The 22673-nt window shown below is 37.8% G+C and overlaps 6 protein-coding genes across 12 annotated transcripts; 4 read left to right on the forward strand and 2 right to left on the reverse strand.

Annotated features, from left to right (window-relative positions):
• Positions 1 to 23: 23 nt before the first annotated feature.
• On the forward strand, positions 24 to 2055 carry LOC148934976 (serine--tRNA synthetase-like protein Slimp). Its single transcript, XM_089083272.1, has one exon. It carries the CDS (start codon positions 24 to 26, stop codon positions 1476 to 1478), a length of 1455 nt encoding a protein of 484 aa, XP_088939398.1. The 3' UTR covers positions 1479 to 2055.
• LOC105434064 (glutathione synthetase) lies at positions 1717 to 7118 on the reverse strand. Of its 5 annotated transcripts, none has more exons than XM_011649648.3 (6): positions 6593 to 7118; positions 6116 to 6494; positions 5908 to 6022; positions 2532 to 2751; positions 2057 to 2414; positions 1717 to 1974 (listed from the first exon to the last, which is right to left on the reverse strand). In XM_011649648.3, the coding sequence occupies exons 1-6, from the start codon at positions 6619 to 6621 to the stop codon at positions 1810 to 1812; spliced, it is 1266 nt and encodes a 421-aa protein (XP_011647950.3). In that variant the 5' UTR covers positions 6622 to 7118; the 3' UTR covers positions 1717 to 1809. The 5 variants fall into 5 exon arrangements, with proteins under 5 accessions (XP_011647950.3, XP_088939396.1, XP_088939397.1 ...); XM_089083270.1 differs by having other exon boundaries at positions 6582 to 7118; XM_089083271.1 differs by lacking the exons at positions 5908 to 6022; positions 6116 to 6494; positions 6593 to 7118 and adding exons at positions 3116 to 3508; positions 3631 to 4037; positions 4226 to 5901.
• Positions 7119 to 7337: 219 nt separating this feature from the next.
• RpS20 (ribosomal protein S20) lies at positions 7338 to 8464 on the forward strand. Its single transcript, XM_011649650.2, has 3 exons — positions 7338 to 7517; positions 7933 to 8038; positions 8165 to 8464. Exons 1-3 carry the CDS (start codon positions 7353 to 7355, stop codon positions 8419 to 8421), a joined length of 528 nt encoding a protein of 175 aa, XP_011647952.1. The 5' UTR covers positions 7338 to 7352; the 3' UTR covers positions 8422 to 8464.
• A 178-nt stretch (positions 8465 to 8642) lies between these two features.
• eIF2alpha (eukaryotic translation initiation factor 2 subunit alpha) lies at positions 8643 to 10805 on the reverse strand. Its single transcript, XM_011649651.2, has 6 exons — positions 10636 to 10805; positions 10155 to 10398; positions 9721 to 9952; positions 9405 to 9637; positions 9215 to 9330; positions 8643 to 9100 (listed from the first exon to the last, which is right to left on the reverse strand). Exons 2-6 carry the CDS (start codon positions 10390 to 10392, stop codon positions 8876 to 8878), a joined length of 1044 nt encoding a protein of 347 aa, XP_011647953.1. The 5' UTR covers positions 10393 to 10398; positions 10636 to 10805; the 3' UTR covers positions 8643 to 8875.
• Positions 10806 to 10965: 160 nt separating this feature from the next.
• Usp20-33 (Ubiquitin specific protease 20/33) lies at positions 10966 to 15967 on the forward strand. The gene is made up of 4 exons (XM_011649652.3): positions 10966 to 11684; positions 11890 to 13656; positions 13762 to 14027; positions 14117 to 15967. The coding sequence occupies exons 1-4, from the start codon at positions 11266 to 11268 to the stop codon at positions 14422 to 14424; spliced, it is 2760 nt and encodes a 919-aa protein (XP_011647954.2). The 5' UTR covers positions 10966 to 11265; the 3' UTR covers positions 14425 to 15967.
• Positions 15968 to 16106: 139 nt separating this feature from the next.
• On the forward strand, positions 16107 to 22607 carry VGAT (vesicular GABA transporter). 3 transcript variants are annotated; one of them, XM_089083267.1, is made up of 4 exons: positions 16107 to 17884; positions 18124 to 18608; positions 18694 to 18826; positions 19018 to 22607. In XM_089083267.1, the coding sequence occupies exons 2-4, from the start codon at positions 18268 to 18270 to the stop codon at positions 20200 to 20202; spliced, it is 1659 nt and encodes a 552-aa protein (XP_088939393.1). In that variant the 5' UTR covers positions 16107 to 17884; positions 18124 to 18267; the 3' UTR covers positions 20203 to 22607. The 3 variants fall into 3 exon arrangements, with proteins under 3 accessions (XP_088939393.1, XP_011647956.2, XP_011647955.2); XM_011649654.2 differs by having other exon boundaries at positions 16107 to 17687; positions 18249 to 18608; XM_011649653.2 differs by having other exon boundaries at positions 16108 to 17884; positions 18249 to 18608.
• Positions 22608 to 22673: the final 66 nt, after the last annotated feature.

Below are 22673 nucleotides of genomic sequence, written 5' to 3' on the forward strand. Positions count from 1 at the left end.
CGTGAAAAAAAAATCTAGATAGAATGGCCAATAATTTGTATAGATTCACTCATGCTTTAAAGCACACACATAGAATTTTGATTCACAATGTTCGTCGAGGAGCTTTCTTTCCGATGAACTTCAAGAAAAATTACATTTCGGCACTTTATATTTCTGGCAATAACGCTTACAAATCATTTGCGTATTTATCGCCGTACTTAGATTTCGACGAAAAATTTGGCAATTTGGACAAACTGCAGGAAAATCTAACGTCGCGCGGAATAGATGTAGACGTTATTCAACTGAAAGAAGCATGGAATTTTTATCTGCAGATGGTCGCGGATAGATACGCGTTGGAAGACCACAACACAAAACTCGCACAACGCTTAAGAAGTTTGCAGGAGAACACTGAGCGTACTGCCGAGCAGGAACAAGAAATACTTAAATTACGCACTCAGCTTAATGTCGTACGGCAAGATCTAAAAACGGTAAAGGAAGTGATCTGGGATCTGGATGAAGATGTGATATGCAGAATTTTGAAATTACCAAATGAGTTAGATCCTAGGACACCTGTTGGCGAATCGGTAATATTGAAAAGTGTTGGCAATGTGTCCGACATATCAGAAAAAAACAGGAAGAGTCATATCGAGATCGGAATGAACCTAGACCTGTTAGAGTACAAGAATCCTCTCCATTATTATTTAAGCAATAACGCGGCCTGGTTCGAGCTCGCTGTGTTAGCACACGCAGGTCGAGTTTTCGACGAAAATAATATGATCAGAATGGTTGGTACAGATTTTAGCCGTAGTCTTCTGGTAGAAGCCTCTGGTTTGGATCACGAGGATCCCATGGTTGCTTTCATGATAGAGAATCATAACGAGGTCGAAAGAGGCTCGCCGAATCGCATGCATTTAGTTGGCGGCGCAAACTTGATTTCTTTCCTAGCGTTGCATACGAAACAGTTGATTAATCCCAAATATTTACCACTTAAGTATTTTGCCACCGGTAGACAGTACACACCATTGCCGCGAGATTCCCCCACCTGTGGTTTGATAACGGCATGCCAGGCGTCCGTGGTGCACACCTTCGTCGTTGTAAAAGATGCAAAGAATGAAGATTATAATATGCTATTCGAAGAACTCAAGGAAATCGTATGCAAGTTATATGACGATCTATGCGACCATTATCGCGTTGTGATACGACCTATATCCGAATTACAAATCTGCGAGGAAATGCGCGTATCCTTCGAGCTGTGGTCGCCGTTTATGAATCGCTACATTGAAATCGGTCACCTATCCACGTATGGCGATTATTTTAGCAAGAGATTACTGATCGCTTATCAAACGTCCACCGGCAGAAGCTTTCCCGCGGTAATATCTGGTACTGTTCTCTCTGTTCCACGTCTACTAGCTTGTCTACTTGAACAAAATCCTGATAAATTTGTGATTCCATCAAAGATTTCTGAATTTATACCGTCGAATGATCCTATTACTATGTAAGTTAATAATTACAGGAATTTTGTTCAATTGATGTCATTGCTTTGTTTCGTTAAAATTTTGCATAAATGTTTCAAATTTATAAAAAATTCAACATTGCTATAAAATATAATGTAGCAACAAATCGATATGACATGAATTGTAAAATTTAAAAGATTATATTATATTTTTAGATTGAAATGTCACTAATGTGATGATGTCATTAATATAATAAACTAATTTAAGAAATATATACATAATATATATAATATATCTATACATTATCTGATTTTTGTGTAAAATACGAGCAGTGTTACCTAGTGTTACCAACAGAATTATTAGTGTTATTAGATTGCTATTTTACAAGGTACCGATCGATGTAATGCAAAACTTCAAAAGCCACTTCTACCATAATAAGTATGATAATCATCCATTCCAAACGAACATGATGACGATCGCTCAAATGCAACGACAAAATGCTCACCAATTCCACGCAATGATTTAATCTTTCGTTCATCACCTGCATAAATAATAGTATCTTAAGTAAATGCGAAAAATACAAATACCATACAAAAAGTAATAAATATGTCTTAAACACTCACTCTCGTACGTTTTGCGATACTAAAATATCCGCAAATTTGTTGATACAAGTTTTCCAAATCGTCTCGTTCCCAGTAGAAATCTGGCGTGTCTAACAGATCCGACGTTAAATTAATCCGGTGTCTGAGAGCAAACAATTCGCCCTGTTTCCTTAGTACTTCTTGCTGCGTCATCTGAAGTTTCTTGCCAGTTTTTAGATCCTCCGTGACAAATTCGATTGAATCTACATAACGATCTAATGATGCTTCCCATATGCCTAACTTGACTGACTGTGCCATGGCATTGGAAAACGTGTACTTGTCCAGAATCCCAGCTTGTTGCGCCAGAATAATATCACCATCCTTCAAGTGGCTTTTTTTCCTGTTAGATTTCAGGAATTACTAAATTTATTTTTTAAGAACATTCAGTTATTTCTGTCTACGATTCATTTTATATATAGATCTCACGAAAAACAAAAATGAAAGAAAAAAAAGGTACCCGGGATCCGTATAAGTATAATTCATTAACTCGCTTTCGGTATGAACCATCTCTTCTTTGTAACGATTTTGCTCGTAACGTCTTAAAAATTGCAATAGGTTGCCGCATTCGAGATCGGAAATATTCCACATAACAATGCTACCTTCTCGAAAAAAAAAGATCTCTCGAGACTCGTGTCCTATGTCGTACTTGGCCACTGCATGTATAACATCAGGTAAAGCTGTAAAAAAAAAAATATAATCCAAAATGTACAAATTAATTAACTCTTACTCAGAAGTAGCAACAAAGATTTTACAATCTGATCTAAATAGGAAAAAAATCTTCATTGGTAAATAAATATGCAAATTTAATCAATATATTTTTACATATATTTTCATTGTGCATACAGATATAAATGCATACAGATATAAATGCATATTAAAAAAATTTTAATTTTCATGAATATCAAACTTATTGAAGTATTGCTACAAGAGATAATGAAAAGCGAATGATACTGTAGGATAACTGCGGAACACATAATATAATTTTTACAGTGCAATTTATATTGCGCTGTCAGTCGATTAAAAAGGGGCTGTCGCAAACACCTCGCCCGGACGATACGCCGCCTTCGTTATCGGTGGATAATTTCGTTCTTAACATATGACCAGCTTGTTTGTTAACAATAATATTTTTATCATCTCCAATGATTACACCGAATATGCCTAACTCCGAAACCAACTCTTTTGTCTCAAAATCCATGCCGTTTCCATATTTCACAATGTAGTTTCTGTGCACTGGTGGATAAATTCGATCCATAAGAATCCAAGCTACTCGATCCCGCTCAGATTTCACAGATTCTAGGAAATCTTTGATATCCATTCCATATAGATTATTATTACCGCCTTCTCTCTGCGGCTTTAATACAAAACGCTGAGGATTCGAGATACCCATTTTTACAGCAGCATCCCCATGTTCGTCAAAGTCCAGAGGATAAAGACCTGAAACACCAATTTTTTTTTTATTGATATATCATTTGTTTTTATTGCAGTTAAATATAATGCAATATGCAATCAACTTTTTTCCATAAATTATTTTGATATAAAAAAGAACAATCACTTACCAGTGAACACTTTTTTAACTTTTGTCATCATCTTCTCATCCTTTAAGAAACGAGCTACCATACCGGGCTTTGCGAGAATTTGTTGAACCTTCTTTGTGCCGGCTAAGTGATATTGAATGCTCGGACATTTGATTGCCAATGACCTCTCAATCAGCAACCTCACATCCCATTCTTTTTCAGTGTGGTATTGACCGGGCTCGTAGCCAGATCTATAGTAAACTACTGCCACAACATGATTATTAACTATCAGTTCCATATGAGAACCTAGTTTTGCAGCAGCTGCCAATTGCGTTAAACTTCTGCGAATCACTTTTATATTCGGATTCTGCTTTCGTATTTCGTATTCGTGGAAACGTTGATCGCAAATATTATATGTTATGTCTTCGACAACAAATAAAATGACTGCTCTGTAAACAATCGCGTGTTCTTAAATATAAAAAAATCAAAACAATATAAAATCATAATAGAACATCAATAATAAACAATACCAATGTAGATAATGTAAAATAATATACTGGTAATTGACAGTATCACAAAACTGGATATACAAATTCATCAATTATTAAAAAATAATTTATAAAAATTAAAAACATACTGTGAATTATTATATAAATGCCAAGCCTGTATTAAGCCTGAACATAATGCTTGCAGTGCGTTATTTTCAGGAAGATTTTTCAACTCTGATGTATAGCTAAGCTCTTGCAAGATAAACTTGTGTAATTGCCTAGATACAGGTCCTAGCCAGCCAAATCCAGAAGCAATCGTATTTATCTCAACTTGCTTCCAGCAGCAATGAGACTTGAATGTTTCAGTATCTTCCTCGAAGCAACTTGTGTCTAACATCAAATCTGAGCGTAGCATACCGAGAGATATTTTCTGAACAGCTCCTTCTTTGTGAACAGTTTCATAGATCTTAAACAAGTTTTTAGTAAACTCGTCCACCTTTATCGTCTCTCGTAAAGTATCTTTCAAAAATTCGTAATCGTAAGCTACTTTGTGTATGAGTACATTCAAAATGATTTGAATATCGCAAGCGTTATAGAATTCTTCTCGAGGAAACGGCGATGGAAAAAGTGCGAACGGTGCGAATTGTAAGACGTCTCTGTCAAAATTTCTTTTCGACCTCGTGCACATCCCATTCATGAGTGCCCAATCCTTCGCTTTATCTACCAATTCCTCCAATTCTTCCTTTGACAAATCCAATGAGATAGGCAGTTTCATTGTCGCTTGTTTGTCTTCACACGTCATTTCAAGCTGAACTGTGCTTTAAGCTCAAACTTTACATACAAAGTGTATTCGTATTATTTTATCTTTTATATTTTTAATTAAAGCGTCAGAATTTATTTTTGGCGATATCACTTCATTTGATTATTCTTTGTTTATTGTATCATTACAAAATGATTAACCTCGCATTGTTATCTTCGTTGATAAAACAGATATCAGTTGCACCATCAGTCTTAATACAGTAATAAGCAGAATTAAACACATTCACGTCTACCGGCGATTCAGAGCAAATGAAAACGACTGATGATCGACTAATCGTCTGCTTATATATAAGAGCATGTCAAGTGAATCAAACCGGAAACGGGAGCATTACAAACTTAAAGAAGTGATATAAAATGACAAATACATGCAAATTCATCTCGAACAATCGCGAAATTTTGTGAAATCTTGCGCAATCATTTATATCATTGATATTATTTCGAAGAAACTTGAAACATTTAGAAATTTCATAGTAAATTCGATAGTCCACATTACACTAGATTAGTACTCACTATATGCTGCTATACATAAAATTATCGAAATGTAAAAGTGCATAAAAATATTTTAAATTGTATAGTCAACAATGAATTTGTTGTGTTATTTATCAGGATATCAACATATTTCTTTGTTCATGTTGATTTTTAATTATAAAAAGAAATATACATCAGAAATATAATCATAAAACTAAAGTAATTTTCTGAATTTTATTAATACATAATTATGATGTATACTAAAATATTCATACCATAAGTCATTGGTGATTTTATAATAACTTTATAGTTTTTTTCATTATTATGGAATATTATTTATTTAACAATTATAATAAATATATTACATGGGTCATCAGTGACCTATGTGGCATGGATAATAGATTATATAAAATTGATGCAACATAGAATATATTAGAATATATTAATGATATTATCAAAGAAGTTATGGTAATGCATTTAGATATCTCATATATAATCTCATAGAATAGTTGAATTTGCTATTAGCTAAAATAAAAATACTTACGAGTAGTTGACGTAGATATTTTGTTAGGAATATATAATTGTTGATCCAACAGGCCATAAGCTAAATTTTCCAAATCATATTCCTCAGCCGTGACTAAGGCTTTTACAGACCACGTCTATAAAGAAATTTCTTCTGTAAATATGTCCACTTTCTCTTTTTTTCTATTATAGACTTGCAACTCTATTCTAATTTCTCATGATAAACTTACATTAGGCTTTGGATTCTTAAACCCATCATTTATCAAGCTTCTGTTTCTTCTAGATGATCTCTTTTTTATTTGTAATGTAGATATGTTGTCTGTGATACCATTCACGTTTTCCTTCAAGTGGAGCTTTTCCAAACAAATCGTAGAATCGTGAAGATATCTCTTATGTGTTAGGCTCACGTCATGTACAGGAAACTCTGTTCTCGCTCGGAAAATGCTCAGGCATGGTACGATACGCCGGTATATATCAACATCAATTTTATGTCTGCAGCTCGCTATTACAAGCCTTTGAATTATCGCGATACTCATTTTATCAGAGTTTATTGTCAAAAAGTAATAGTGCGTATTCACGTGCAAACAGGTAGAAATACCTCCGAATTCTCTAGACAAAAGTGGAAGAAAAAAAAATGTCAACACTTTTAATATACACATACGTGTATTGTCATCTTGCAACGTAAAATATATTCACTGTCGATGTACTTTGTCAAGCCAACATCTTTATTAAGCATGTTGTCATTTTATGATGTACATCGTTCTCATACTTGCATCATATCCGCGCGCGCACACACACTTATATGTTTATTCATCACAGAAAAATTGTAGCTGTGTCGCGGATAGATGTCAGGTTACTCTCCTAAAAAAAATGTTCTAGCGGAATTACACATTCGAAATTTCTCGACGAATGAGGATGTCTTTCACCATTTTTGATTAATTCAATAGGCTGATTATTCCATTGGAATTGACCAATTGCATTTGTTGTTAAATTTGTTGATAAAATCAGACTAGGAATTGATATTGAGATTAGATTGGAATTTGATCAATCCGAACAAAGTTTACTAAACTTGAGATTAGTTTTCTTTTTTCTGATAGGTTAAATTTTAATTTAGGGTTGATAGAGACCGTAATCTGTTAATTTATGCCGTAACCGTAAAAAATTGACGAATCATAGTCGATTATTCTTCTATAATTCGATTGTGATTGGTTAATTTTTTAGATTATGGCCTCCATAAATCAACCCTAAAGGCTATTGCACGTGAAAAAATTTTAATCGTAATCGTAAGATCATAAGCAAATTGAAATCAGAATCAATTATTTTCCTTATAATCTAAAAATAATCGATTATGTATTTGGTCAATTCGCTTACGACCTTATGATTACTACTAAAGTTTTTTCACGTGCAATGGCCTTAAACCAACCCTACTTCACTGAAGCACAAATAACCTAATTTGCGCAAACGCGCATGTGCGCGCGCACAATATATTCCATTTATCAGAAGATACCGGAAGTCCTGGTCCCGACGTCTCTTGTGTTGTGCACGTGGATTGTGCTGGTGTACTGGTTCAGCGCTGATCAGTTTTACCATATACAAATTGATTATCTCGACCAGTACGAGGAATCAGTCATGGTAAATGGTTCATATAACATTAATTGGCAATTAAACAATAATTTTTTTCATTGAGATGATATATTTATAGCAGCCGTAAGATACAATCGGATACTGGTTAGGATTTAGGTTAGGTGCCTTTAAAAGTTGTTAAGCTTTGTGCTCTCGATGCCAGAAATCGATCCAGGACTCGGATAAAAAGAGAATTGATCAACCTGATCATTGATCGCACCTGAATAATCCGACCAATTGACCGTTGCAATTAATCGATTTTTTTTTCCATCCGAGATCTCTGATTTCTAGCATCAGAGACAAAGATATTTTCGATATCGATACAAATATTTTGATATGTATATGATAAAAAAGAACATAGTTATTAAAAATAAAATATATACAATGGAGAAAATGTATAGATCAATATTTTTGTATTTTTTAGGCAACGACTAAAGTGGACAATCCTGAAAAACCAGGACAAGAAGTCACTCCCATTCATCGAATTAGAATTACTCTCACGTCGCGCAATGTTCGTTCCCTTGAAAAAGGTGAATAGAATATTCGAAAATACTATTCATTTTATTAATTCATAAAATTTGATCTTTGTATATGCAGGTATAACCTTGGTATAAACCTAATGCTGAATAACTCAATGTTATTTCTGTTTGCTTTAGTATGCGCGGAATTGATCAATGGAGCTAAGAAACAGAAATTGAAAGTTAAAGGACCCGTTCGCATGCCCACAAAGATTCTGAGAATAACGACCCGTAAAACACCTTGTGGTGAGGGTTCAAAGACTTGGGATCGCTTTCAAATGCGAATTCATAAAAGAGTCATCGATTTGTATTCGCCATCAGAGATTGTGAAACAAATCACCAGTATTTCTATAGAGCCTGGTGTAGAGGTGGAAGTGACAATTGCTAATGAATAAAAGTGTCATTAAAACAAAGTTTTAATAAAAATGTAAAAAAAGATTCGAATCTATTATATCTCCGAACATCTATTACATAAATATTATCAGAAGTACAATTTTATGCAAGTTTATATACGTTTTCTTTATCTTATCTTAGATTGTTTTCCTAGATTGAACTTAACGGATAATTCTGAAAAATTGGAATATAATTGGAGTTTTCATTTAAGAGTAAAAACACCTGTCTTCAGATCATTTATTATATACCATATATCAGTAGAAAATTTCATTTCTATAAATTACAGTATATTTTTTACACCATGTATTTTCATATTTAATGAAAAATCGCGTCGATATATCCAGCGAGGCAGTAGAATGCTCAATTAAATTCTAGCTGCGATTAAAAAACACATGCGAATATCTGACAGTTAACCGAATGTGTACTTTATTAATCTCACAAATTATATATTTATATTCAATTATCTTCATCGGACATATCTTCTTTATCATTCTGATCTATGCCTTTGCCATTCTGTTCGATACCTTTGCCATTATGCTCAGTACCTTCGCCACCGCTGAAATCACCCTCCATTCCTTCGACCTCTTCCTCATCGTCACCGGCAACTTCCGCATTTTCGAGTTCAGCTCGTTCCATTTGTCGTGCCAATTCCGCTTCATCTGTTGCGGTAACGACTTTTGGCTAATATTGCAAAGAAAAAATTTCTTAATAATACTCAAACGAATATATAAATGTTATAATATGTAAATATTATATGTAAATATATAATATGTAAAACTTATTCATGAAACTTACTGCCATTTGCACATTGAATACACCTCCGAGCGATGTTATTTTATTCTGTATTACTTCGATCGCGTCACCTAATGCTTTTAAACCGTCCTGCTTTTCCGGTGTAGACGTCGTCATAACTGAAGATCCATTAAGAAACAATGTCATCACTTGATACATGTACAATTAATTTGAAAGATAATATAGAACGTACCATATAACGGAGGAGCAATTAAATTAATCTTTATGGGAAGTTCGTCGGTGGAAAGAGCTAAGCCAGCCTTTAGCGCAGTTTTCACAGCATCGATCCCTTCGTAGCCGTAACACGCTACTTCTACGTCTGCTCTAATTTTAACCGCTTGCGAGGTGAGTTTCCGCTTGATATTATTTAACAGCACCTCCTTTGTGTGTTCATCTAGACCACATTCTGCTAAAATGGAGGGATCCCTAAAATTATTTGTATCCAAAAATATGTATACATCCTGATACACATCCTTAAATGTTTTGTTATGTGGCTGAATTCTGCTTACAATACTGATTGTTTAAAAAAGTCATAAGCAGATGCCTTTTGCTTCTTGTATTTTTCTTCAAAATGCCAGGCCGTTTTCTGATAGAGCTCTTCTAGTTGATCATCATTATCATAGTGCAATAATTCTGCTACATGTCTTAAAATTGAATTAACAGCTTTAGCTTTAGCGTATCTCTCTGTACACTTCTCCACATCTTCGGCAGATACGCGACGCTTGCTTAAATCAATGTAACCTAAGACCATGATTTATTCATATTATAAAACATTACAAATTATAGATCTGTTCTTTATATGCAGTGAACTGTTAAAATTTTTTTTCTCATTTCTGTCATATTTTAAACATATATCTATTTCATTTTTTAAATATAGGAAAATACAACAATTATAAAAAAAAACAAATCTTATAGATGAATAATAAAAAAAATTTGCACTCACCTTTTTCCTTATCTACACGAATCACGACAACCGGTTCGGTTTTACCTACTCGAATAAGCTTGTTAATAGATCTGATACGTCTCCTGGAGAGTTCGGAAAGCAGGATCATGCCTTCAATGTTGTTATACTCCAGTAAATGCACATATGCACCCATCTCGGCAATGCTGCGTACGTTCACCATTACCACATCCTCCACCTCCGGATACTTCTCCTTGTAAAATCGACACGATAACACCATGTCTCGCTATGAAAATAAAACAAAAATGTACAACATCGCACCATTGAGAATAATATTGCAGAGATAACAGGATGGATGCATGGGATATGCCATTTGGCATAAATTTATCATTGACAATCATGAAATATGCGAGAGGAACTTTCAGATGGGATGTTTATCCGAGAAATAGAGGTGACAAGTTAACTCGTAGGTTAACATCCCAGGAAGATGATAAAAAGCGTAATTATCACACTGATTCTCTACCTTAAATTAGTATACTCTCGTAAAGATGAATTCTTCGTTGGTCCGTAACGAACTGTATAGGTTTAGAACCGTAAGAAAAATCACACAAATGATTCGTCAAAGACCCATGTGCGGGCTGGGCTAGTGGAGCACGAAGTAGTACGAAACGCTGTCCGACCTAACCTATTCGTGTGACGATGACGTTTCAACACGCGTCGTCATTCCCATGAAGATGCGCTCTAGTGACAGCGTCCAATGAGAAGACTCAGCTTTATAAAACGCGAATGGGTCCGTCTGGACAGATCTTAACCGTTCGTTTACACGAGATATATGTAACACTGTCTCCAATGACAATCATTTTCGTGCGTGGGTCCTTTGATATCGTTGATCGCGCCGCGCGATATGTCACGATCAGGTTAGAGGACGGCAGCAACGTTACGATGGTCAACAACGGTGGCAACGGCGTGACGATGACGGTAATACGCGTTGTCACGGATCGCGCATAATCCGGATCGAGAATTTTGGGCTGCCACGCGAGAATAAGAACGACCGAAGAAGCGCCGTTGTCCTCCATGAGGGAGCGTTGAGACCTATTGAAAGAAGACGACGACGACGACAACAGAAGGATAATCCATCTGGGAAAGTGGAAAAATGCCGTTAGTCATAAGAAATTGCCCGCATTTGGCCAACCACGGCGATCTCGCCTTCATCGAGGCAGTGATGGCCCGGGAGGAGCGCTTTGTCAAGTGCAGCGACTGCGACACTCCGGGGCCCAACCTCTGGCTCTGCCTGTTTCCCGATTGTCGTTGGGTTGGCTGTGCAGAGACACACCTTGACCATAGCACCATTCACAATCAGAACTTCCCGACCCATTGCGCCCACATCAACCTATCCACCAACAGGATCTGGTGTTATGCCTGCAAGAGCGAGGCCATCGCCAAGCATGTACCATCGCCTCCATTGTCACCGACACAAGTGGAATTCAAGACTATGAGCAACAAATTTGCTGGGGATGCACCTGGCAGCGTCGAGTCCAAACTGGATGGTTTAGATAGGTTGATGCTTGATAAGTAAGTAAAGAAATATCTCATTCTTTGAAATCAACTGCATTAGATTATTTAAGATAAAAACAATGGTTTATATTCCAAGAGGGCTTTATTCATTCTTCTAAATATCTATTTTGATTAATTGTCATATTTCCAGGCGAGTGTGAATTAAATTTGGAGCTATAATTCTGTGAAATAAAAACTTCTTTATGTGTTTTTCTGTTAACAGATTTTATGGAGATTGGTCGATAAATAGAGTCAATTCAGAAAAAGGGAATTCATTTAACGAACGCGCTGGAGATTCTCCTGATAGTACAGATTCAGATGAAAGCAAGGATTTCTCTGGAAAGCCAAGAGGTCTGGTTGGTTTACAGAACATTGGGAATACGTGTTACATGAATGCGGCGCTACAAGCTCTGTCCAATGTGTCTCCCTTAACACAGTTCTTCTTGGATTGTGGCCATATGGTTAGTTATATGTCGAAAGACAGAAAACCTGGATTGAGTTTGAATTATCTGAATCTCATTCGGGATATGTGGAACAAGAAGACCAGAGGATACGTTGTGCCACATGGTATCCTCTCAGGAATCCGAACGGTTCATCCAATGTTCAGAGGATATCATCAACATGATACACAAGAATTTCTCAGATGTTTTATGGATCAATTGCATGAGGAGCTAAAGGAGCACATCGAAGACGACAGGGATATTCAGCTGTGGCTGAAAGGTCTGGGTGATCAGTCCTCGGAAGATGAAGATGAGACCGAGATTGATGGGAATGCTTCTAGCCAATCCGATGCCGAATACGAGACCTGTGACTCGGGTGTGAGCGAACAGAGCTCTCTGAGTGATGAGGGTGAACGCGGCACAAAGAGACGCTATTCTCGCGTGTCGCAGACGGAAAAGCTGCGGAATAAATTCACCAGCAGGAACATGAAGAAGTCGAATGTCGAGGCGGCATTGCCGTTTGCTCCGCCGCAACGTTCGCCGCAGAACTCACCGGCGAAGCATCGCACCAAAAAACAGATGAAAACGCGCAGTATCATCAGTGATACGTTTGATGGCAAGCTTTTGAGTAGCGTGCAGTGCCTAACGTGCGATCGGATTTCTACTCGAGTGGAAACTTTCCAGGATTTATCCTTGCCCATCCCGAGCAGAGATCACATTGACATGTTACATCAAGGATCTCTGACGCCACAAAAGGCTGGGCCATGTTCGGACGTGGTTTACGTGACTAATCAATCGGGTTGGCTATCATGGTTCCTGCAATGGATGCGCTCGTGGTTTTGGGGACCAGTGGTCAGTCTGCATGACTGTCTCTCAGCATTTTTTAGCGCCGACGAGCTCAAAGGCGATAATATGTATAGTTGCGAGAAGTGTAATAAGCTGCGCAATGGTATCAAATTCTCCAAGGTCCTGGAACTGCCTGAGATATTGTGCGTTCATTTAAAAAGGTTCCGCCATGAATTAATGTTCAGCTCGAAGATCGCAAACTACGTATCTTTCCCTCTCGAAGGTCTCGACATGAGACCTTATTTGCACAAGGAGTGCGTATCCAAGGTCACCACCTACAATTTGATATCGGTCATATGTCACCATGGTACGGCCGGCGGTGGCCACTACACCTGTTATGCGCTGAATTCCATTGCTAACAAGTGGTATGAGTTCGACGATCAGTGCGTCACGGAGGTATCACCGGAAACGGTGAAGCATTGCGAGGCGTACGTGTTGTTCTACAAGAAATGGTCGCCGGAAATGTTGCAGTTACGTGACAAAACTATGGAGCTGATGGAAATTTCATCTCGTGAGGTGTCTGATTTAAACTTCTTCGTGTCCCGGCAGTGGATTAACCGTTTCAACACGTTCTCCGAACCCGGTCCGATCGACAACTCCGACTTTCTCTGTCCACACGGGGGAGTGATCCCTGTCAGAGCGCAATTCGTCGACAAGCTCAGTATGCCTATACCACAAGCTGTTTGGGAATACTTGTATAACGCGTAAGTTTGTTACAAGATTGTGACATTATTGTTTCTTTTTACATTGTTTCTATTGTTTCTTTGTACCTTTATACTTATACATAACTTTTCTATTTATTTTCGTAGATTTGGAGGAGGCCCAGCTTGTACACATCTGTACGAGTGTCCGACTTGCGAAGAGAAATACGAATCTTTGCAGAAATGTAGACAGTATGAAATGGAACTATTTCAACGGTTGAATACCGATAATCCTACAGCCATTTATGCGTTGGCTATGGCTTGGTTAAGACAATGGCAGAGCTTCGTCCGAGGCAAGGAAACACAGCCACCAGGACCAATCGATAATAATTCCATCGTTGTAAATAAAAATGGACAAAATAGTCTTAAAGTTGGTGAGTCTTATCTTGTTGTTGAACTACAATTGCCAGATTGCTAGAAAGAAATTTAATTTTTTTTTTTCATATGTTCTCTTTTGTCGCAGGTTCGGATTATGGCCAGATCCCCGAAGAATTGTGGCAGTTTTTCCTGACTACATACGGCGGTGGACCAGAGCTAATGCTGCACTCGTGTCAACGACCGATGCCCGCTCAGCCTAATATTTCTATACATTCCGCGTCAAATCCAAATTTGATGGATCCAAATCTTAAATGCAATCTTCGCGTAGAAGCTAAGTCTAACAAACTTTGTACGACCAGGAGCTCGGAAACGATTTCGCAACAGGACAGCGCGATCGAGAGTCTAATTTCAAGCAGCGACTCTCATCAGACGCAAAGGGATGTGAGTGAGTGAGTAAGCCATGCGATTTTGCAGTCTCGTTCATTACAGACATTTCCATTGGTTTTTCTTTAAGTTAGCATTTAAGTAATTTAATTCTACTTTTTCGAAATTCCACGCTCCTTCTCAAGTTTCATGCTCAGATTGACGTCCCTATTAGATTTTTGCATACAAAACGATCTCGATACCTTGGAACTAAAACAATCGCTGTCGTTTTGTGATTTAAAAATGACAAGACAATCGGATAGTTTTGTACCAGTAGCGATTTTTGTACAAAATTTGTACAGCTGAATTGTGTATTAAATCTGTATGAAAGTATTCGTGTCATGAACAATGAGCTATATGATTATATGATCGAATGACTGCGTTTTGTCATAATATCTAGCGTAATACTGAGGACAACTATACATTTTATCATATATATAGCGACATATTAATTCTGCTTTAAAAATCTGAAGATACAACAAGGTTTAGTTCGCTAAACCGGGAAAGCGATCGAGGAATATCATGTTCGAACACGCGGCATGTTTCTTCCTTTATTTCTAAGTCGTCGGTTTGGAAAGTGGAATGACATTGATTGTTTTAAGTCCAGTGCTTTGATAAAATCGTGATTGTGCTCGTTCAGCGGCGTGGAATTTCACCATGCGATTTAATTGATGGGAATATTGTATATGATGGGAAACGTAGTTATAGTACAAAAAAGATTCGCTAATAGATGACTACATAATTATTTAAATACACATCTTAGCTCGTATTTTTTGCCCAAAGTCTAGGTAACATCGCGCGACTTCGGTATAGTTTAATCATATTTTCGATGTTTGTATATTGCCGGCGTGTGCGTGTGTATGTCATTCCTGCACGTAAATACACAAGTGACTTTCTTTATCTCTTTTCTTCTCCAAGTTTATCTATATAAAGTCGTTACTTCTTCTCCGTTGATGGTAGCCTTTCATCCGGAAAGAAAAAACACAGTATAAGGAAGACTGACAAGTGGATTTTATTTAAAAAGAAAGAATGTTCTGATAATTGTACGGTAGCGGCAATTTAGTCACGGAATCAAATGCGGTGATGCAAAGAACTTTGATAATCTTTATATCTTGTTTTTAAACAGAGGAAATTATTATTGTTTATTATTTAGTAAATTTATTATTGTAAACATATTCCTCATAGTATTCACAGAGCCAGCAAAAATTCCCCGTGACGTATGATTCACCGATTCCTTTCTTAAACATGAAGCCTTTTTTGAACATGAAGCAGTTGAGCTTTGCAATTATTTGTTTAAGCGACAAAACGTGCTTCTTAAGGCTCCTTAAAGTTTCCTATAGCCGCGTTAACCTGACATCAGAAAGATAACTGGAATTTTTTCTTTGCATTATACGTCGAGATAGATTAATTTTTTGCGTGCCATCACGTTAAGTATAACAGAAAAATTTTATCTTATCTTTTTTGCCTTCTTCTGACAAAATTTTTACATAATGTTCAAGTGTTTATCGAGCATGATATGTCATCCATATATATATATATATATATATATATATATATATATATATATATATATGGATATCCAATATCCAAACTAATTCTCAAATGTTATAAAGCATAGCAACTTCTTCTTATGTATATATATATATATATATATATATATATATATATATATATATATATATATATATATGTATATACACACATAAGAAGAAGTCGCTATGCTTTATAACATTTGAGAATTAGTTTGGATATTGGACATCGATGTTCACGATAAATTATATCACGTTCTCTACACATTTTTATAATAAATACTATTTTTATATGTCATATAATCATTTCTTATATCTTCAATAAAATATCTAAACAATTAAATAATTTTATAACTATTTAACTTATTTATATCGAGATTGTAAAACAATGCCTATTACGATGCAGAAAAGTAGAAACTAAAACATTGTGCTATATAAACACTTGACGATTATGCTCGATAAATACCTGAACATTTTGTATTAAAAGTGCACACTCATATTTTTCTTTCGTACTTACGGAAGCGTGTTTTATCGCTTAGACCATTAAATGCGTTTCGTTACTTTCACTCGTAAAGAATGAAAAAAGTCGCGTGTCACGAGCTTTCCTTGGAAGCTCAGTTTGATGTTCTCGTAGATGCTGTTTCGTTGCTGAGGATACTTGTAACGAGCGTTCATTTTAATATGACACCACAATTGCACGTTGCGAGAAAGTAAAATAAAAAACGCAATGCAATTTGAGTTTTGCTCGCAGGGACGCAAACAATTGTAAAGAATTGTTAAGGCTAATTATCTGTAATCATTATTCAGAGCGAAATGCATAAGAAGAATAATGAATAAGTTGGTTTCTTTATTTATTAAAATATCCAGACTACATCATTTCCAAGCAAAATGTACACTTTTTTTTTTGTAGTTTAAAATAGGAATTCCGATTAATTTTTTATAAAAACATGGAATTTATCACTTTATAGTAACTCGTCTTTTTTATCACGATTTACTGTAAAATAAATAAAATTCCCCAAGTAGAAATGCTCATCACGACTGACAATTGGAACAATATATTAATCTTAAATCAATATATTAATCTTAAATTTTAAATCACAGTGTTACAGAAGATTTTTCTCCGGGATATTACGCACCAACTGTAACTCTCATCTCAAAAATTTAACTAAGAGCGCCACATCTAATTTATTTCTATTTGATGCAACAAAATTGTGTGATTGATAATGATATGACGAATAAAGTGATCAGAGCGTTCCTTTGAAGACGACTATGCCCGTATCTCTCCAGCTCCTGTACCTCTCCAACTCTCAAATTTCGATATCTTCTTATATCAGGCTTCGAGAACTGCGCGATCTCTTTGTTATTTTATAAAAGGAAGCGAAGATGCTACGAAGATGCCTTTCAATCAGTTTTGCGAGATGATAGTCTGTACTTATGAAGCTTAAAGGGCGCGGGTTTTATCCCACCCTCATTTCCAGGGGAAGAGGGTGCGCGAATACGAGCATCATACGAGAGGCACGCGCGAGATGATGGTACGTCTCCCTCTCTCGTCTGGAGCATCGATCGAATCCTGCGCATTCGGGGGCGACTGGCCATATTACCCCCGTGATCTCCCGATCCCTTAAACGCCGCCGTGTTCCCGCTGCTGGTCGATGCCGTGGACCGAGAGGTTCGCCGCGATTTTGGCGTCGCAAGTCGCGGTGTAAATCGTAGATGAACGTCAGCATCGTCGTCACCATGCGGCTCCATAATCCGAGTAGTTAGGTAACGCGCATTTCATCTCGTTTCCTTTTCGCCCTTTTCTTCCCTCTCACTTCTACATGAAGCCTCGCTTTCGACCGGGGTCGCGGCCGTTTTTAGTTTAGTCATTTCTGATATCGTTGCGCGAAATTCGATTGGGAATAAAGAAGCAGGGATCTCCCAGGAGGAACGTCCAGAGCGGGCACCAGATTCGCCGTTTGGTAAGCACGATTGTCCCATTGATAACATCGATACAAACTAATCTAAGACATTAAGGACACTAAGACGTTCCGTACCGTCATCCTATATAACGTGGATGAAGCCCGCTCGATGTACATCCACAATGTATCCCTCTTACACGTCGCAATCTACATATCCTTCAGTAATACAATCTACCTTCTTTACTTATTACTTTATTGTCTTATTATTTGTACCGATGCACGATTTACAACCTCGACAGCCGAAGTAATGCCTGATGCCCCAATCGCCTCGCTAGGAAATACTATTCTTCACTTCCTCAGTCACTGTATGTCTCTAGTCTGCGCGCGAGATCGCGTCTGTAAGGAATTAAACATATCGCCGTAGAAGCAACAGATAGAGAGAAATGGCGAATTTCCGTGGATTTTATATACCTTCCTTCGGAGCAACGGTCAACGTCGCCTGGGAGACCTTGAAGGCCGTATGGCCGGAAAACAGTCCGTGTATGGAGTTGATCCGCGGCGGCGGCGGCGGCGGCGGCGGCGGCGGCGGCGGCGGCGGCGGCGGTGGAGGTGATGGCGGTATGGGTCAAGGACATCCCCAAGGCCGAAGTGGTCCAGGCCAGTTCAAGTCGTTCGAGGAAGGTCACGACAACACCGAGATGATGACCATGAACGGGGATCAGGCGTATCGAGATCAAAACACCGTGGAGATGGCCGAAGACTCCTTTAGTTACCAAAGGAACGGGTAAGGATGATATTGGTATGCGTTTCCGAACCGGCTTTTCTTTCGTATTCAGATTCAATTGATCGTATTGTTGTTCCGATTTTAGGGATAAAGTCAGAACCGGAAGTATGAGCAGCGGAGAACTCAGCGAGTACGACGAGGGTGGCGGAGAGTTCGGTGGCGCGGGCGTCAAGATCAACGAATGGCAGGCCGCTTGGAACGTTACAAATGCCATTCAGGTATAGGATAAAAAAAGAATCTCAAGATAATTTTACATGATAAACCATTATCCGAGCTTCTCTAAAGAAAAAGATAAAAAATGTTATTGCGATATTATTAGTAATCATGTTATAAAAGTGTTAAAAGGCATTATTATCTTATTACAATTGTACTTTCCTGTAAATTAACTGTTTTCTTATGAATTTCTCAGGGAATGTTCATCGTTTCCCTGCCGTTTGCCGTTCTGCGTGGTGGTTACTGGGCGATTGCCGCTATGATTGGTATCGCGCATATCTGCTGCTACACCGGTAAAATCTTAGTCGAGTGCCTCTACGAGCTGGACACGGTGACGGGTCAACGTGTGCGCGTACGAGATTCGTACGTGGCCATCGCCAAGGAATGCTTCGGGCCGACGTGGGGCGCTCGCGCCGTCAACATCGCACAGATCATCGAGCTGCTGATGACCTGTATTCTGTACGTGGTCGTGTGCGGCGATCTGATGATCGGCACCTTTCCCGAGGGCGCGATCGACACCCGCAGCTGGATGATGCTGATCGGCATTTTTCTATTGCCGCTCGGCTTCCTTAAATCTCTGCAACACGTTTCCGTGCTGAGCTTCTGGTGCACGATGTCTCACCTCTTCATCAACGCGATCATCATCGGTTACTGTATCCTGGAGATTGGTGACTGGGGCTGGTCGAAGGTGAAGTGGACGATCGACATGGAAAATTTCCCGATCTCGCTCGGCGTAATCGTCTTCAGCTACACGTCGCAGATCTTCCTGCCGACCCTCGAGGGCAATCTCATTGATCGCTCCAAGTTCGATTGGATGTTGAACTGGAGTCACATCGCCGCGGCCGCGTTTAAATCGCTCTTCGGCTGGATCTGCTTCTTGACCTTTCAAAACGACACGCAGCAGGTGATCACGAACAACCTGCACTCAGCCGGTTTCAAGGGTCTGGTGAATCTGTGCCTGGTGGTCAAAGCGGTGCTCTCGTATCCGTTGCCGTATTACGCAGCCTGCGAACTCCTGGAGCGCGCCTTCTTCCGCGGTCGGCCAAAAACGATTTTCCCGACTATCTGGACGGTGGATCGCGAGCTCAAAGTCTGGGGTCTGGCCTGGCGAGTCGGCGTGATCGTGTTCACCATTCTGATGGCAATCTTCATACCGCACTTTAGCATACTAATGGGTTTCATCGGCTCTTTCACCGGTACCATGCTCTCGTTCATTTGGCCCTGCTACTTCCATCTGAAGCTGAAGAGAAACTCGATGGAGTGGAGCGCCGTTGCGTATGACTGCTTCGTCATCTTTCTCGGTATTCTCTTTGCTATAATCGGCGTCTATGATTCCGGCTCCGCGTTGATCAATGCCTTCGAGATCGGTCTGCCCTTCTGAGCGATCTCGCATCAGCTAGATCATCTTGTTATTTTTGTCTTGCACCAAAATGATAAGGAAATCGCTCTCGGATCGCCGAAATATTTGACTCTCGATTCTAACATATTGCTCAGTATTTGTGCAATAATTGCTGACACATGCAGGAGACTATGTAGAATTCGGAACACATACTCCGAAGTAATAATAGAATTTTGTGCTTTGAAGAAACTAGAAAGCTTTCTGGATAACAATACTTGTCTTACAAAGTGTGCTGAAGAAAACGTATATTATCACATGAGATTCCTCTCAGCTATGAATGCCATTTCATGAAATTTCTTATAAAAGATGTCTCTATGTTTGAAACATATCAGTGAGTCGTGAATCAAATATTTCACATGCTCGAAGGCGATTAATTAGTATGAGAATTTTGCATTACATGTACCTACACCATCCCTTGTCACATCATTTTATCGTCTTTTTTTTTTACGAAGTGGCGTTTGCGCGCAGTTACATTTCTTTAACGATCAAATGATCAAAAAATGCAAACGTCATACGATTCATTTCCTTCACTATGGTAACTTTGAGCGATCTATTTTTAGAAATATGAATCAAAATTAGACAAGAACGTACTATTTTCTAAAGATAATTACAATATTCTCTTTCGGAGCGGGAACTGTTGGCTGACGCTAGAAAGCGTTTTAAAATTTCGTTGTACATTTCAATCCGGATTGCAACGCGAAGAATTATCCGTCTTTCGATTTGTTTTCCATTCGGGAGCCTGTAGAGAAAATAAGAGATCTAACGCGCACTGAATGTGATAATAAAGCGCGCCTGACGATGTCTTCCATGATGCAGCAACAAACAGAGCGCAGCCTAACTAGTAGTTGACTACTGTTACAGTTTTCTGGATTTTATAATTGTATTGCTGCGAAGTTATACCCGTATATAATTTTTATGCGACGCGTTGAATTGCGAGTCGCGACGACGGGACGCGCGGCGATTAATTAATCTTGATTGCGATTTCGTCACGCTACATTAGCGATAGCTGTTCAGTCAAAATGACGAATCTACCAGATACCAACTTTGGAGTAGCCTGCTGTGCCGTCCCGTCGCCGTATAAACGAGACGCAAAACGATGCGTGAACAGTTATGTACAACCGAGTACAATTAGTTGTATAATCCAACGTCTTCCAAGATCGTATAGATCACACGTTAGTGGAGTTAAGGAGTATAGATAACGTAGTCGTTCCGTGAAGCTGCAGAATGCTGCGATGACTCAACAAGTTTTATATATTTATTTTATGTAGATGATTAAGTACACACGGTGTAATAACTTTTTGGACTCACAAATCATTAAGTTTGTAAATTTTGAATTTCAACATCCACGGATCTTTAAGATAATGTTTAACAATGTGGATGTTTAATTTTATAGATCTTTGGATTTCCAAATTAGAGAGATTTGTTAATCTATAAGTTCTTTCGTATCTTTTAAATCAAATATTACTTTTAAAAATCTTTAACTCTACAGATCTTTTATTCTTTTTCGAGGTCATATTCACGTGCATTCTGCAGACATGGAAAATTTGCAGACTAATTAAAATGCGTAATAACTGCGTCTTCCAATAATGAAATAAGTCTTCCAATAATGAAACGAGTCTTCCAATAATGAAACGAGTCTTCCAATAATGTCTCCCAGAATGATATTGATGAAAAACAATATTATATTACTATATATGATAATGATGTATGTATTACTATTTATTGAGCAAAGGTCTTTGTCGGATATGATATTAAGCGTTATATTGAGAGTTGTAGATGTTAAGAGTTAACTCGTAAGGCTATGGTCAAGCATAATTGATGTTTCATCAATGAATATATCATATCAATGAGACATAATGTAAGTAAAAAATCACGCTGTTCACGAAATCAATTTAGATTGTTAACGAGGGATCATCTTACTTCTTTATATCAACAATAATTACAAAAAGTGATTGAGTGAGAATTATGTTGGGGAATCTTCTCTTCGTGATTATGAGACAATGATGGATTGGATAATATCTGTTATATAAAACTTAATTTTTGCATTTTGATATATTGTTATCATTCTGAGAGAAAAATAGAATACGATGTAAAATTCGTCATAGATTCAAAAGAGAAGCTGTAGATTGGACTATTGAAACTAATCACGAAGAGATATATCGAGGACTGATGTCTTAAAACAAACAAGTATAGGCTTTTAACATGCTTTTGCAGAAATACCCATATTTTGCAGCGTTTCGAGAAGAATAAACTTCATCGGTGTTATGTAGGCAGAATATACCTATAAACGTTATAAAATGATGTAAAGCGGTCTCCATATTATGACAAATATGAAAATACATTATCCGTATAAGTACGAGGAATGATAATATATTAACAAAATTTTATAGATGTATACTTCACTTAGTACTTTACCCGGTAATATTTATTTCTTTAAAGAATTATTACAATTT

The sequence above is a fragment of the Pogonomyrmex barbatus genome, unplaced genomic scaffold, assembly GCF_055798465.1.
Source record: "Pogonomyrmex barbatus isolate J1 unplaced genomic scaffold, ASM5579846v1 scaffold7, whole genome shotgun sequence".
NCBI lineage: Eukaryota > Metazoa > Arthropoda > Insecta > Hymenoptera > Formicidae > Pogonomyrmex > Pogonomyrmex barbatus.